Below are 16,486 nucleotides of genomic sequence, written 5' to 3' on the forward strand. Positions count from 1 at the left end.
TGATAATGAGTGTAGTTTTTTATTTTGTTCTTAACAGCTAAAACACTTAAGATTATATCCCCAAATTCCTTTCTCATTTGGGCAACGGCGCCAGAGATAGCTTCTCAAACTTTGGCATCACGTGTGCTGCAGCTGCACCCTCAACATCAATCAGCTCTGCATCTGGGTTATATGGATAGTCGGGATTCGCGGCGGCAATATCGTTGACAGCAATATCATTGGATAGATCCACGGGCACAAACTTCTCCACCTCGATGTCAATGTGATTATTCAAATCATTGCCAGGATCTGCAATGTCCAACGAGGCCCATTCATCATTAAAGGTGTCGCTCATTTCAATGGCCGCCTCATGATTGCTTTCCTCATCATCTGAGGACTCCAGTTCCTCACGTTCGCGCTCCCGTTCTCCATGCAACTGCAGCTGCTCGAATTGCGGCGCGGCGACATCGTCAAACTCCGAGTCAAAGTTTTCAATGGCCGCCAAGGACTCCGGCGCCGCATTATTGTCGCTGTCGCTGTCGCCGTCACTGTCAGGCAGCGGCGTTTCCGCTTCCTCATTATGCGCCATTGTGTCGACGTCAGCATCTTGAGCTGTGGCCAGCTGCTCATGTTGCTCCTCGTGCTCCTCTTGCTCCTTCTGCTGCATATCTTCAATCAGTTCGGCCATTACAATCTGTGTGTTGTCGCTGCTCTCTGCAATGGAATCCTCTGCAATTGTGCTTGCGGCTGTAGTTGTTGTGGTTGTGGTTGTTGTTGCTGTGGTTGTGCTCTGTTTATAATGAGTTGTGTGTATGTGAGTGCGAATGCGTGCGTGTGATTATGCAAATAAATGGAATAAAAGTTGATATTACTTTCGAGTTGCCAATTATACGAATATTATGTTTTTTTAGTAGAAGCTGTCGCAGCATGCAAATTAAATTATTTAAAAACTTACAGCAAACAAACCGTTGTTCTGTTAGTGTTGCGCGCTCTGTTATAACTAAGCTGCTGTTAAGTAAAGCTTTGACTTTTATACATACAATGTTAATGAGTCAGTGAGTCAGCCCAGGCAGCAGCACTGTTAACTGTACAGCACACGTTGCTGTTGTACTTAACATCGCTCTGACTAATCTCTCTCACGCTCTCTTCTAAGCTGCTCTCCAAGTTCTAACACTACGCCACTACATATAGTAGTTTTCTCTCTCACACACATACTACACGTTGTGTGTGGCTCTGCTTCTTATTATGCGCTACCTCACGCATGATTCACCTTCACGTTGAAATTTATTTATACCTTGCAAAGCGAACATAGTAAACACAACAAACCAAGGCGCCTCTCAATTTGTCATTCATTTCGTTTTGCTTTGTTTTGTTGGTCACTCGGTCGATGCTTGTAAGCGTGACGTCACATTTGGCAATTTCTTCGACTCGCTGTCAAGACAGCTGTTGCCATCTATTCATCTACATGCTTATTATAGTTCGTAGAAATTAAAATTAATAATGCAACAACAGATCGTTAGCTATTTTTGTGCGCTACGCTCACTTAAAAGCGTATTTGCATACTTAAAGATGATTTAATTATTTAACGGGCAGCCGGCAGAACACAGGTTGCGCCAAAAGTCATATAAACATTTGATGAACAAGCTGATTGAGTCACGGACTTAATGACCCTTTCCGGAGAATTTCCTGAGAATTGTCTCGGATAACCCAAGATTGCGTATTCTCGCATAAGTGGCAAATTTGTCACATGTTTAATGAAGTCTCAACTTTGTTGCTTGATTTTTGTATTTGCTTGGTTCACTCTACACAGTGATCTCTAGCTAAACCAAACTTGGTCAGTGTGAAATTCTAATTTTTTTATTTATTACTAATCGAGAAAAGATTTTTAAATATATTGTGCTTCAGTTTACTATAATATTTCCTGACAAAATAAATTACGAATATTTATTTTGATTCACCGATTATTTAAATTAAGGTTTTAATTTTTTTATTTTTGCTTTCTGAAAATCATTATAGAAAAATTGAATTAAAAAATTCATGTAAAATAAATTTTACACACGCAATTAGCTGCCAAATAAATATGATTCAATATTTGTATAACTAATTTATAATTTGTTTTGCAAGCCATTAGCTGCTTAATAAGAATAATAATATTTGAGCAATTAATTTGCAATTTTTGACAACCAATTAGTTGACAATAAACGTTTAAAGTTATTCAATATCTGTGAATTAGCAGCTTGCTAAATATTATATATTATTAATTCTCAGACTTTAAATAAAAAAGATTAATTTTAATAATGTTTTGTTTTTTTCAGTTATCACTGTAACGGATATCTAATACAATATTTAAGTATGCATTTTGCTTAAAGAAATTTATGAGCTATGCTTGTCGATTTTAGTACACAATTTTTCTCACACTTTTCGCATTTTTCCTACAACTGGAACATTTTCGCTGTTTAACGCTCTATTTTACACTGCATATTTTATGGTTGTGTGGGACTGAGTTTATGTGTGTGTGTGTGTGTGTGTGAGTGTGTTTAAGCCAATTCATGCTTCTTTTTGCTCATTTCATGCACACTTTGTAGCACGCACTCTGCTCCAGGCGAGGTCTGACCCTCCTTGCTCAGTTCATAATATAATCCCTGGCCTACATCCCCACCTCTACATATATAGAACAGAACCTTTTGCCATGTTTAAACAGCGCATAAAAAATTCCCGGCAAATAACAAATTGAAATGCAAGTGCACAAAGTAATTTTTACAAAGTTATGAAACGTTTTGCTGTCGACACACGAGAACTCTACATATAAAGTATATGCGATAAATGTGGTTTTATATGTATATATGTTGTATTTGTACAGTTTTTTAATAGCAAAATATTAATAAAATATACATACACACATAACATACTCATATACAAACATATTTACAGTCGAATATTTGACTGTTTGCGCCAAACGACAGCCAAATTGTTTAACAGCCTTCAACAATTTCACAACATTTCTGCAGGCGAATTTCCCCGCTCAATATTAATATTTATAACCATGCATTTTCAATTCAAATAAGTTTATTCATAGTAGTTTGGGGTGCCAAAACCGCAGCTTTCAATATCCGCAAGAGTTAAAAACAAATAAAATAAAAACAAATACGACTATGGAGAGGTGTAAAACAAAAATCTCTTTACATTCGTACAATGCAAAAATTGAATAAATTTTGCGTCTTTTGCAATAGTTATGCCGCATATTCAAATTGGACCAGCAAAAAATAAGATATGATTGACATGTTTAAAGAGAAAAGCTTCAATATGATTTTTATTACTTCTGGTTTTTGATGTTTTCTAAATATTCTGAAAATTTCAGAACAAACGAATGAAGTTTACAAAAGTTAGAAGAGACCGACTTGTTTATAATAGCTTAACGATATTTCGAAAAGCAACAATAAACGATTTTCTGTCTATGCAAAGAACATGATATGAATTACATGTTTAGTAAACATTAAATTACTATATGATCTCCACAAATCTTTTGATGTGTTCTAAGTATTCTAAAAATTTCAGAACAATCAAATGAAGTTCACAAAAGTTAGAAGAGACTGATTTGTTTAAAATAGCTTAACGATTTTTCGAAAGAAACGTTTCTCTGCCTTAAACGTTCGCCTTGTTTTCTCTTTAAAGTCTACCTATTCAATTATATATTATTTTTTAAATTTATTCAACAGTTTGTGCATGGCAAGTGAAATGTCACTTACACTTTAAAGTTGTTCATAACGCCACTTTACGCTGCATTGCATTGCATACTATGTAGTTTTATACATTTTTTTTTGTGCATGGTCATTTATTAATTTTACGTTGATTTATGCCTTAACAAAAGCAACAAATTAACAAAATAACGCGAAATGGCGACATGCAAAATGCCGAAAAGTCGCGTGCTCGTCGATTTCGATACAATAAATTCTCATAAATATTGCCACACGACGACGAGCGACACGAGCCTCGAGCGCATTGCCACGCCCATCACGGCAGCAGAGGCAACACGCCCAAGACAAGGATTTATGCACATGCCGCACATGACTTTTAATATAAATTAATTTTTATTATGGCTAAAAGTAATTAATGGACTTGAAAAAAAGCCGCATATATGATGCATGTACCGTTAAATTGTTGCAACAACTGCTGTGCCACACACACACACACACACACACACATACACACAAACACTGTGTGTGGGCAAAAGCACATTTATAACTTTACCGTTATAGTGCACGGATGTCTACCCTGCTTGTTGTGGCAGTTACAAATTGCGCACATCTAATATAACAAATTAACTGTACCGAGAAGTACATAAAATTATGTACAATAAAAAGCAAATAAAACACGCTACTTAATTTAATAAAAATTTAAAATGTAAAAGCTCATTAAAGCTCGCCAAGTGCCTGTAGTTCATTTCGTATTAAAGCGTGTAAAAATATGAAATTCTAGTTCTAACTAAAAGAAATTAACCACACAGGGAAGTACATATTCTATTATAATGTACAATGAAGATCTAATAAAACTTTCTATCCTATCATTTAAAAAGCTCATTAATTTTATTTTATTTAAAATCTCATCTTTAAATACTTAAGAAATTTAAAAGTAAACTTTATGTACTCGATTTATGGCAACTAAAAATTGTTTATAAGCTTGAAATTCAAAGCTTAAACTTATTAAAGATTGTTTTAAAATATTATCCACAACATAATTTATTGAATTAATCTTTTCAGTTGGATTTAAACCTAAGCTTTAATTTCAATACAGCAATTTTTCAATAAAACTCTTTCCCCTTAAGTTAACTTGCTTTTTCCACATGAAATCATGGTTGACATTCAATGTTGGGTTTTGAAATCATTTAACTAGAAATTTGAACTGTCAAAAAGGCTTTCAATTATGCAATTATCTATGCATATTTTACAACCCAGACTGTAATTTGCTTTAGCTAGTAACCGCAGAGGTTCCTTATTACCCAATCGTTTTTACATACTATTTTTCGTATAGGATGGCATTATAATATTGTTTTTTTTTTCGATTATGTTGCGTAATAAAAAATATAATTTGTTTACATTATTAATTTAGACATTACAATTCATACTAATCTATTAGATAAATATGCATATTACAATGTTCTTCATCAGCTATGAACAACAATGAAATAAATTACTATATGAAAACAAATCTAATTGTAGAAATAAACATTTTGTCGTGTTAATAAAATATTTATTATTGCGGTGGCTGACGGTTTATTGGCTACGCCGAGCAAATAAACGAAACTTAATTATGACAGCGGAAAAAATAGAAAACAATTGTTCGATTTGTTAAAAAGTTGATCGACTAAAAGTTGTCTTATATAAAATGTTTAAAATTAAATGACTGCATAAGCTGATTTCTTTAAAATGTAGTACAATTTTTCTACAATCAAATTGTACTTAATTAAAATTTCATATTCATTCATTATTTTTATATATGTACTTTGTATACCCCTTAAAAGATAAAAAAAAACCCATAATTTATGCATACGCTTGATTATTAAAGCTATAAGATTCGCCGACAAAAAAAAATTAAATTAGAAATTATAAAAATGTAGATAATTAAACCAAGGCCATACCAAACACCATCCAACATCCAGACTTGTCATATTAATTAACTAAATCATAATTAAAATTAGTGTAAAAAAGGGAAATTAAAAAGCAGGCAAGAAACATTATAAAATATAATATATACAACTAAGCATTTGTCTATAGTTTTAATGCAAAACTTTATTTGAAAAAATTATATATATATATTAGAAATGTTTATATATATTACAAGTTGACAAATAGATATGCTCAAAATATACAGATTGTTGGGAAATATATATATAAAGTATATATATATTGTTGAAAAGGTTAGTAGAGCATCGTTTACATTATTAATTGGCAAGGCAATTTGTAAAGCATTTTCTGGTTAGAATTCGATTTTAGTTTGCTTTCAAAGTTTTCGTTTTTTTTTTGTTTTTTTTTTTGTTGTTTGCAATTGCAATTTTTAGCTTTTGTGGCATTTTTTATACCTGAGGTTCATCGATGTCGCGCACCTCATTGTCCTTGGTCTGCTTCTCCAGAGGTTCACGACGATCCTCATCGGATTCATCGAGTTCGCTACGCTTGGGAGGCGCCGAAGTAGCCGGGGAAATAGAATTCGCCGGCTTGAAGTCGCCATTGTCATGGGTGATGCCCTCGACAACCTCTTCGCCACTCTCCAAGGGACGCACATTCACCAGACGCACCTTGAAGTGACTGTTCTCATCGCCATAGACGGTCTCATTGATCTCCAATCGGTGACCATCCACAACCTTTAAAGAAGGTTGGCAATAACTTGAGTCTAAGACTTTAATTTCGGTTTTTTTTTAACCTTTACCTTAACTGTGGATGTTGTGTTGCCATTCTTGGGATCCACCGGATTCAGATTGCTCAAGCCGAAGCGCAGTGGAAAGCCGGCAGCAAAACCATCATCGCCGGAGCCAGACTCATCCGAGTCAAGAGTCACGGGCCAAAGACGAGTGCGCAGACGACGGAAAATGTCTAGCAAAAAAAATGAAAGGTGAAGAAAATAAAGAAATAGTATTTTGTATTTTTTGCGGTATAATTTCACGCCAAGACAAACTAGAATGTTAATAGAAAGGGCCACAAATTGAATTCAAGGTGAGAGTTTGAGGCATGCGACAGTTGCAGCAGCAACTCTGGGAATTGGCGCAGGTGTTGCAAAGTGGCAGTCTCGACTCGACTCGACTCGACTCGATGCCGGATGCCAATGTTGTCAGCTTCTCTACCCTCTCTTTGCTGTGCTTTGTTGATGCCGCCAGACGCTAGACGCCTTTTGCCTTGCTAATGCGTTTTTCTGTTTGAAATCCTTAATCCGTAAACGTACTAAAAAGCGTTTTGCTGTGTCGCCAAACGTCTGCTTGCAGCCACCTAATTCTCTTGCCCCCATCCCCATCCCCTTAACAATACATTTGCAGCACTCTTTTGCATTGGTCTCATTTGGCTGCTTTTTCTACCCATATTCGTCTTCAGTTTCAACCTTGTCATAAATACTTGACCGCATTGTTTAAACCACTCCCCCTTCCCCTTTCACGCCCTCTTCTAGCATGTTGCAATTCATTTGCTTGTTGCATTCTAATGAGTTTACGAGTGCCACAAATACTTGACATCATTGTGCCACATTGTGCTGCCCTTTGAACTTTCGTCAAGGGTACTTTTCAATTCTTGCAGTTGCCAGTTCCCTATTTTTGTTGCCATCATCTGCTTTGGGACAACTTTAATGCTTCATTTGTAATGCCAATTTGACATAGAATAACAGGTCTGCATGTTTTAGGCCTTAAGCGCACTTTGAAATACTCTTGTAAATATTAGATTCCAAAATATATTCAAACATCAAAACAATTTTCTACTTTCTTAGTATAATTTACAGACGAAAATGTTTAAAAACGACAAAAATCAAGAATAAAATCTTAAATCAAGAACATATGGTGTCAAAATTAAATTTAACCAGAAAGGATTATTCTTAAATCAAGACAAAAATTCTATAAAAGTTCTAGAAATTCAAGATTATAATCTTGTTTCAAAAATGCAAAAATCTCGAAATTTAACCAAGATCTTAATTAAAGATAAAACATTCGAAAATTTAAATTATTTCAAATGAAAGAATAAACAACATTTTTTCTATATTTTACACATATCAATTTTAAATTTTTCAACCTCAAAATCTTATTTCAAGATTTTGTTTTTAAGATCTTAAATTAAGATTTGCAGTCTACTTTTCAAATTTTTATCTCTCTGAGTATGTTTAAAATTTTAAATCTCTTTTCTCCTATATCAAATCTTTTTTAAGAATAATTATTATATATGGTAAATACATAATAATTTCTAAACTCAAAATTCCTAAAAAAAAACATCAAAACTTATTCACTGAAATTATATTTGATCTACAATCGAATGGAACCGTAAAGAAATCTTTTTTCTTTATAGAGCATATTCACATTCTATCATATTCCTTTCTAGACAATGTATGAAAGCTGCAAACATAATGAAAGTTTTTCACTGTTGTTGTTGTTGCTGTTGGTGTTGTTGTTCTTGAGTTGTTATCTTTGCCAGGAAGCTGAAGCTGAAGCTAAATAAAAGTTTCCATGCATATAAAAGGAGGCATTGGCTTAAGAACTTTTACAGCGTATTAGTTAGCAAAAGATTTATGAAGTTTTTGCGTCGCCACAACTCTCGAATCTCACTCCATCTCTTTTCCCCCAACTGCTTATCGCTGTCTACATCTCATCTTTATGCTCATCTTAGTTAAGAAGCATTTTAGAAATGCTAAAGCTAACCGAAGCGCAAAAACTTTTCACTTTTAATGGTCATCAGAGTTTGACCCTGCATATATCAATTGTAAATATAGAAATTCCATGGCGGGGAAAAAAAACTTTTCTTTCTCTTGCCACAACATTTTTGACATAATATTTTGATAAATTGTTTACACACTTTTTTGTTGTTGGCTCAAACACTCGGTAACTTTGTTGCTCACTCGCAAAGTTGGTGAAAAATCTCAAACAAAAAGTATGTTCACTAATTGGTTGGGATATGCGAAATGTACTTTACTTTATGTATCTGAAGGCTTCTCGTGTCATGTAATAACCATAATAAATGAAATGTGCATTAAATGCATTCGTTCTTTGTCTCTCTTGCGTACTTTCTGCGCTTTGTAATTACGCGTAATGCAACACACAATTGTAATTAAATGCATCACGTGGCAGCCACAGCCAGAGACACAGATGCAATCAGAGTCGACTCTGTCTACTCACCATCAAAGGAGTTCAAGAAGTTAACGGCCGATGGACTTGGCTGCAGGAATGGAGTGGCATCGGCACCCGTATCGATGACGCCCTTAAAGTCACGGAAATCCGTGTCCGGTATCACCTCAGCATCATCCTGCGGACTTGAACGTGCTGAAAATACAGAAAGAAAGAACATTTGTATACAAATATTATTCATAATTATCATTAAAAGCAGAGCTTAAAATGCCAACTGAAGCATTGGCCACAAATTGGCTGTGAAAAGTGTGTGAAATAAGCCAAATCAGCAAACTCAAGGAAAAACCCGCTTGAATCCTGCAAAACTGCTGACGTCTTTTAGCCACTTCTTTCCTCTCTTCCCCTTTCCGACCGTTTGCTAATCATTTATGCGCCTCATTAGCGCTTATTAGAGTTTTCATCTTGCATAATTTCCTGCGTGGAAATTCTCTATTTATATGGCGGCAAGTTTATTGCCCTTTTCACAGCTGACCTTCAGCTACGTCTTAGCCAAATGCTGATGGAAGCTGTTCTTGAAATAATGCTGAATTATTACCAGTCGTGACTGCCGACTTAATGTTGCTGATTTTATAATTTAAGTATACTTATGTTAGTAAAAACATTGTGAAATTTATAGTTAAGTAGCTGGCATTTAATAAAATTTATTTGGTTGGAATAATATGAAATTTAAATTCGCAAAGTTTTATCTGTATTAGTTTAGAGAGAGAGTTTGAAACTGAGTTTGCTCTATTGCGCACTTTGTTTAGAACATTTTGCATGAGAGCAAACATATTTTATGAAAATATAGTATATATAAAGTGAGGAAAATATGAATTCGGTTTTTGTTTTCTAAATATCTGACTGTCTTTCGACAAATTTTGAGAAAATCTATTCTTATGTTCTTTTAAGGTAATTAAAGTAAAAATGATCGATGAATTTTTGTAGCTATTCTTATTCGTATAACTGTATATATTAATAACATTTTAATGAACCAAATGATTTTAAAAAATGCAATTTAAATTGACGAAAAATCAATTTGACTATTTTTAACTTAAGTTGTATTTCTAAATTGATTTCTAAAACGATTATGATGTGTTTGTTGTTTCGCCTTAAGAATCTTAAATTCATTTCCTCAAGAAGTTGAAAGAGTCTTTTTGATCATCACTTTTTATGTCATATCAACTCGACACGTTTATAATTTCCTCATATGTTCCAATAAAATGGCTAAGTAATAATTATTTGTAATACTTTACATTTTTGATTACAATATGCAACTTTCCATGACAATCATATACTGATTTAAAATTTGCAACCTTATTTAAAGTTTTCATTTCAATTAAATACAAATTTAACATAGAGAAGATTTAACGCACTTTCAAAAATATTTACTAACTTAACATAGAGAAAGTTTAACTCACTTTTACAAATTTTGAATCCGTAATCTAGAGTATTTGTTTTTTTTTTCATTTCTGATAACTAAACTACTAAACTATTTAATTCTTCCACAGCTTACACTCTTTCTGCATCTTAAAGACATTCAATTTAAGCTCACCTTAAGATTCCTAAAAGCTGTTACAGCTACCCTTCAAGTGCATATCTCAATTACTTTTGCTTTCATTTAATCATTAAAAATTAAATTGTACTAACAAGAAATTGTGACATAACCGCAGCAGATTGAAAACCGCTTCAACTAACTGGGCCAAGGCTCAATTAAAAGCCATTACAAGCGAACCTCCCTTCACTAACACACACAACAAGCGCAACTTTAGTGCACAAATAAACAACAACAAGTTGTGTGTGCAACGTTTGGAAGGATAGGGAGAGAGAAAGGAGAGCAGACAACAAGCTGCAGGCTGGTTGCCTAGATGGATGAATGTGTCGCTTCCCTTTTTCCCCCGTTGGCAATGTTGTAGTTCATAAATCTCAACAGCTGAGACTGACAGCATACAACAAGTGGCAGGACAGCAAATAAAAATAAAAAAAAAAAAACGAGGAAAAAGAATCATACTCAACTAACGATGTTAAAAATAAGTCAAGCCAAGTCTCGACTTGACTTGGAATGAAATGCGAAATGTGGGGAAAATAGTGTGAGCAAAGTTTTTTCATGTTGCGAAAAATGCGTACGTATAAAACGCAAAAAAAAAAACAACAAAACGTAAGGTGACACCTAAGGGTGCGTTTCGGTCCCCTCCTCATATCATGGCGTATATTTTTCACCCCATTTTTTTAAGCCGATTTATGAGAAATACACGCGGCACTCGCAATATGTTTGGTTTACAAAAAAAAAAAAGAAAATATTGTACAACAAAAAAAGCAGAACCGTCGTCTCCACTATGCGAATGTATGACTGAGAGGTCGACTGCAGCGATCAAACATAAAGTGGAGCAGTGCTGCAGAAAGAGAGAGAGATAGGGAGAGAGAGAGAGAGTAAAAACAAAGTGGACGGGGTCGCATATGAATGTCATTTACAAGTGCAAATATTTACCTTTTGTGGCGCACACACTCACTCGAAAGTGGGCTACCAGCTGGCAAATATGCAACGTGGATATTTATATATGTATTCGCATATGCGGAGCAAATAGTACAAGTGATAAATCTGTTGGAAGTGGACGACTACCAAATGAGCTACCATTTATTTGCAGCATGAATTCTTTGTGAAATCAAGCTGAAATTTTTAAGACTTACAGCTTACATTTACAAAAATATATAGCTGCAAAATCTATAGAGTATCTCTTTAAACGAACCATTATAACGAGATTTACGCAAAATATAACTAAAGTAACTCTGTATTTAAAATACGTATGATATTCATATCAAGTTTGCTAACATATTTTACATCTTTTAAAAATTTGAAATATTATTTGCTTAAATATCTTCTAGTTGAGCTTGGAATTAACATTTTTTAGTATCTTAATACAGTTTTCAATGTACACAAATATATATTTTTTCAATTTCTTAATAAAATCATACTGAAACTTTTAGAATTTACATCTTACAATTTAAAAACATATAACTATAGTAACTCAGCTATTAAACAACATATAATAATAATTTTTAGCACGCTGCCTTATTTCGTATATTATTGAATTTTAAGATATCATTCGCCGGAATATTTTGAAATTTAGCCTTAAAACTGACACCTGAAACAATCCCAAAGGCACACCAAGTCTTGTAACTCTTCTCCAAAGAGTATTCTTTATAACCAACTAACTTAACTTGACTTTTAATCAGTAAAAAAAAAAACATAAAAAACTTCCCAACAAACTATCTTGGCTGCAACTTTTCACTCTCTCAGCGAATGCATCGCTTAACTCATACGCCATTCATTTCGCACAGCTAAAGCTGATCAAAAAGTCAGCTAGACTGTTGCATATAATATTTCATGGCTTTACCTTGCATACCTTGAGGGGAGGGGGGTGAGAGGACGATTGTTGCTGCTGCTGTTTGCTGGTGTCATGGCAGATTGCGCAAACCAAATTGAAACGTGTTTGAGAGTGCCAAGAATTTTATGAAAATGAAAATGTGCAGCTACAGAAAAGTACACACAATATGCTATAGGGTTAAACCCCTATCCCTCTTCCTCTCTCGTTCGCTTCCTCCCACAACTTACGCTAAACCCATTCAGGGGAACGATAATATAAAAAAAGATGGTGGAGAAAGCGTTATTAATCATGCGAATGCTATGGAAAACAGCAGTAGCCCGTAATGAAAACATCTACATGGCATATTCATTAATTTTCCAATAATTAAGCCCAACCCGGGCGAAAGTGAGGTGAAAAATAGAGGAGGGTAGAGGCAGAGTTCGTTGGTTTCGGCTCATTGTTCCGCTGCCTGAATTATGAAATTAATAAAAGCAGTTGGCAGTTTTTGGCTTTTGTGTGTGTGTGTGTGTGTGTGTGTGTGTGTGTGTGTGTGTGTGTGTGTGTGTGTGTGTGTGTGTGTGTGTGTGTGTGTGTGTGTGTGTGTGTGTGTGTGTGTGTGTGTGTGTGTGTGTGTGTGTGTGTGTGTGTGTGTGTGTGTGTGTGTGTGTGTGTGTGTGTGTGTGTGTGTGTGTGTGTGTGTGTGTGTGTGTGTGTGTGTGTGTGTGTGTGTGTGTGTGTGTGTGTGTGTGTGTGTGTGTGTGTGTGTGTGTGTGTGTGTGTGTAACGAACATTTTCCGCAGCGCGCGGCGCTTTTGTTCTAAACACAACGAATTTGTTGCTAATTATGTAAGGTTAACTGTATGTTGGGGCCAAAAAGTGGGCGTTGCCACTCCCCCTCCCTCTGGGGCCTGTTGCTTATGCTTCCTTCTGGCCATTTTGCTTCTGTTTGCTTCTTTTTTTCTTTTTTTTTTTTTGTGCTGAAGCACCACAAAAATAAAATCACTTGGCCTGCGTTTTATGGCGCTAATTGCCAGCAGGCAACCAGGGACGCCCAGTTAAGATTGACGCCATTCAGCCCTGGGTGGGCACAGACTGCGTCAATTAATTAACATAATTGTACAATTTTGCATAATTTAGTATGATGCGATTGTTGTTTTTTCCACGTCTTGACTTTGGGGCTAAAATTTCCAGAGCCGAAATAATAATTGCTAAGGCTTATTTAAAGTCCAAATTACTTTGGAAATATTTTGCACTAAAAGTTGAAATACCCACGACCTTTTATAATCATTTTTTTCATAAAATAACAAATCTAAATGATTTGTTTCTTTGTTTAATTAAATCGTTAAAAAACTGAATTGATATTCAAACCAAATAAACTGAATCTAAAAACCTAAAACAATTTATTTGTTGATGTTATGTGTTAATTGAATAGTTCCAAAAATGTTAACTAATTATAAAATACAACATTAAATATTTTAATACTTTAATTTGCATTTTTAGACCATAAAAAATAGAATAAAAGCCAAGTAAACTAAAACTAAAAACCTTACTTAATTTGTCAATTTTTCGACCCCAACTCATTATTTTTTTTTATTTTATTTTATTTTATTTTCTTGTAAGATGTTGACAATTATTAATGTCCTAAAATGTTTATAGATATAATTTTAATAGACTATAAATCACTATATTTACTTTTATTTGCTTTTAAGAAATTTACAATTTATTAATATTTGCTAATTACATTCTTTACATTTTCAAATACCTGCTAAACTTACAAAAAAGTTACTTTTTATAAGCTAATGTAAGGCTTACAAAAATTTCCTTTACCGCATAATTTCTCCTCCAAGTTTCTTTATTTCAGCTCTTTTAACTTCCTACATAAAAAAAAAATGCTTTCAAAACGATTTCGCTGAAACATTTAGCAACTTGTAGGTAGACAGGGATTTCAGAGATTTACATATCCAACTAACCAACTAACTAACTGCAGCTGCAACTACACAGCAGCAATTCCTCACTCAACTGCAATCATAATTACTTGGCAACTTGTGGCAGCCTAAGTCTCAGTCAGCAAGCGATCCCCTTTGGGGAAAGGATGCGAGGACTGTGCCTCGTGCCTCGCGCTGCTGTTGCAACAACTATTGTGGCAACTTTTTACATTAACCAAAGTGCGCGCTATTAAAAATTCATTAATCGCACGCAACTGTAAAGCAAAACACCTCATAAAACCTCGAGTAAAAACAGTTAAAATGCGGCAACTCGACTAAAAAAATACCCTGAATAGTAAAACAACCATTTCAAATTTAACACTGAACAAAAAATGCATATTTTGTTATCTCTTAAAGTTTAATCTTTAAACTAATATTTTCTGAAATCTCTAAATATTTTAGAAATTACTTAAATTTTAAATTAAAAAACAATTATTATATCGACGACTTATTTAAAAAGCCAATCTAAAGGAATATTCTCAAATTTTAGGTTAAATTTGATGACATAAATTTTAAATTTGAAACCATTTCTACATCGAAAAATTGCTTAAAAAAAGTATATTTAAAATACTATTTCCAAGTTTTGGTATCATTTTTATGATTGATATTCATTAATGACTTTTCAAACCATTCTATAGAATAAAAGCACCCATCTCGATACTTGTGCAATTACAGGGTATACAGACAAAACTGTAAAAAAACTCGCTGGAAAAGTTTAATTGATTTGCGCGCAAAATGGCAAAATAATTGATAGATAGAAAGAAGCGCGAACCAGCATTTAATGAGAGTTTTGCCCGCAGAGAAAGTTGCCAATATTTACATTTTGTAATAATTTCTGGCCAACAACAAGCAACAGAAAAATATGTATGTTTAATAGTTATTAATTAGAAAACTTTTGGCAAGCAGCTGAAATTATAGATGGAGCTGTGTTGCACACACAAAATGAAAATTGATTCTCATTTTAATGAAATTTAAAATTAAAATTGTGTGTGCTCGCGGATTGAATTGCATTTTGCACACACAAAAAACAAAAAAAAAAAGCCGCACAAAAAAAAAGAAGAGAAATGTATAACATTGATGAGGATGTTGACGAGTTGCCACAACGCACATATTTCATGCAATTTTTAGCAATTGCTTCAAAGTAAATGGAAAACACATGCATCAAATGGGATTGCAGTTAGAGATGGGGAAAACACGATTTAAATGATATAGATTTACAAATGAGGATATTATTCGTTTTTAATTTAATCATTTTTCTGTTATTTGTTTCCTTGGCAAAAAAGTGTTCTTTAATCGAAATCAGAGATTGAGATATTTTCAGCAATTTGTACTATCGAATTCCGAACAAGTCGTGAATCGTGTCACGCATTCATTTCTAGTTATAAAATATTATTTAAAGATAATCCGATAATAAAGATAATATTGGTTTTTACTCCATAACTTTTCTGTTTCTTGTTTCCTTAGCAAAAAATTTATCTTCATTCGAAATCAGAGATTGAGAGATTGAGACAGATATTTTTAACAATTTATACTATCGCATTTAAAGTAAAATTCTATTGAAGTCGTGAGTCATGTCACGTATTTATTTATAGTTATAAAAAATTATTTTAAAAATTAAAAAAGTTCTACGAAAAAATCGAAATATAAAGATTTGTTTTCATTTTATAATATTCTTGTTTTTTGTTTCTTTAGCAAACAATTTTTCTTAAATTAAATTCAGAGATTGGTGATATTTTTAAGAATTTGTTCTATCGCATATAAAGTAAAATAAATCAAGTTGTGAGTCGTGTCACGCATTCTTATGAAAGATTATTTAAAAAAGTAAAGAAGATTTACAAACAAATTTCAATATAAAAATAATATGTGTGTTCATTTCGTAATATTCTTCTTTTTTGTTTCATTAGCAACAAATTGTTGTTTAATCAAAATCTGATAATGATGAAATTTCCAGTAATTTGTACTATCGCATATAAAGTAATATTCCAATCAAGTCGTGAGTCGTGTCACGCATTCATTTCTAGCTATGAGCGATAGCAAGCATATTGAATTCGCTGGACATTGATAATGTTAGACAGCTGGCGGACACATAAATTCAAATGAATCTCGTCTCGACTCGTCTCTCGAAGAGCCAGCGAGGCGGCAGCAACCGACACTTTTGGCCAGCATTTTAATTACCATTTTTGGGCCTGACATTGCCAACAAGGGCCAAACATAACGAACGCATTTCCACATTTTGTGCAGCCATTTGCCAAACAAAACGCAACGAGATTGAGCGCACAAAGCCAGACACACGTTCAATAGCAGACAGACAAACA

The 16,486-nt window shown here is 33.8% G+C and overlaps 2 protein-coding genes across 4 annotated transcripts in view; both read right to left on the bottom strand.

Moving 5' to 3' along the window:
- On the bottom strand, positions 1-6,198 carry LOC117563830 (uncharacterized). 3 transcript variants are annotated; one of them, XM_052002924.1, is made up of 2 exons: positions 6,056-6,198; positions 1-708 (listed from the first exon to the last, which is right to left on the bottom strand). In XM_052002924.1, the coding sequence occupies exon 2, from the start codon at positions 665-667 to the stop codon at positions 74-76; it is 594 nt and encodes a 197-aa protein (XP_051858884.1). In that variant the 5' UTR covers positions 668-708; positions 6,056-6,198; the 3' UTR covers positions 1-73. The 3 variants fall into 3 exon arrangements, with proteins under 3 accessions (XP_051858884.1, XP_034098249.1, XP_034098250.1); XM_034242358.2 differs by lacking the exon at positions 6,056-6,198 and adding an exon at positions 935-1,037 and having other exon boundaries at positions 1-769; XM_034242359.2 differs by lacking the exon at positions 6,056-6,198 and adding an exon at positions 935-953.
- LOC117563829 (uncharacterized) overlaps positions 5,740-16,486 on the bottom strand; it is a 22,832-nt gene continuing 12,085 nt past the window's right edge. The window contains exons 2-4 of the mRNA XM_034242357.2: positions 8,837-8,980; positions 6,403-6,566; positions 5,740-6,337 (exon numbers count right to left, since the gene is read on the bottom strand). Of these exons, the coding sequence (XP_034098248.1) occupies positions 6,050-6,337; positions 6,403-6,566; positions 8,837-8,980 (596 nt within the window). The 3' untranslated portion in view covers positions 5,740-6,049. The remainder of the gene's footprint in view (positions 6,338-6,402; positions 6,567-8,836; positions 8,981-16,486) is intronic.

This window comes from Drosophila albomicans, chromosome 2L (assembly GCF_009650485.2).
Source record: "Drosophila albomicans strain 15112-1751.03 chromosome 2L, ASM965048v2, whole genome shotgun sequence".
Lineage (NCBI taxonomy): Eukaryota > Metazoa > Arthropoda > Insecta > Diptera > Drosophilidae > Drosophila > Drosophila albomicans.

Bases quoted from the DNA above. Each gene is read 5' to 3' on its own strand.
- LOC117563830 (XM_052002924.1), bottom strand. From the start codon at position 667: ATGGCCGAACTGATTGAAGATATGCAGCAGAAGGAGCAAGAGGAGCAC.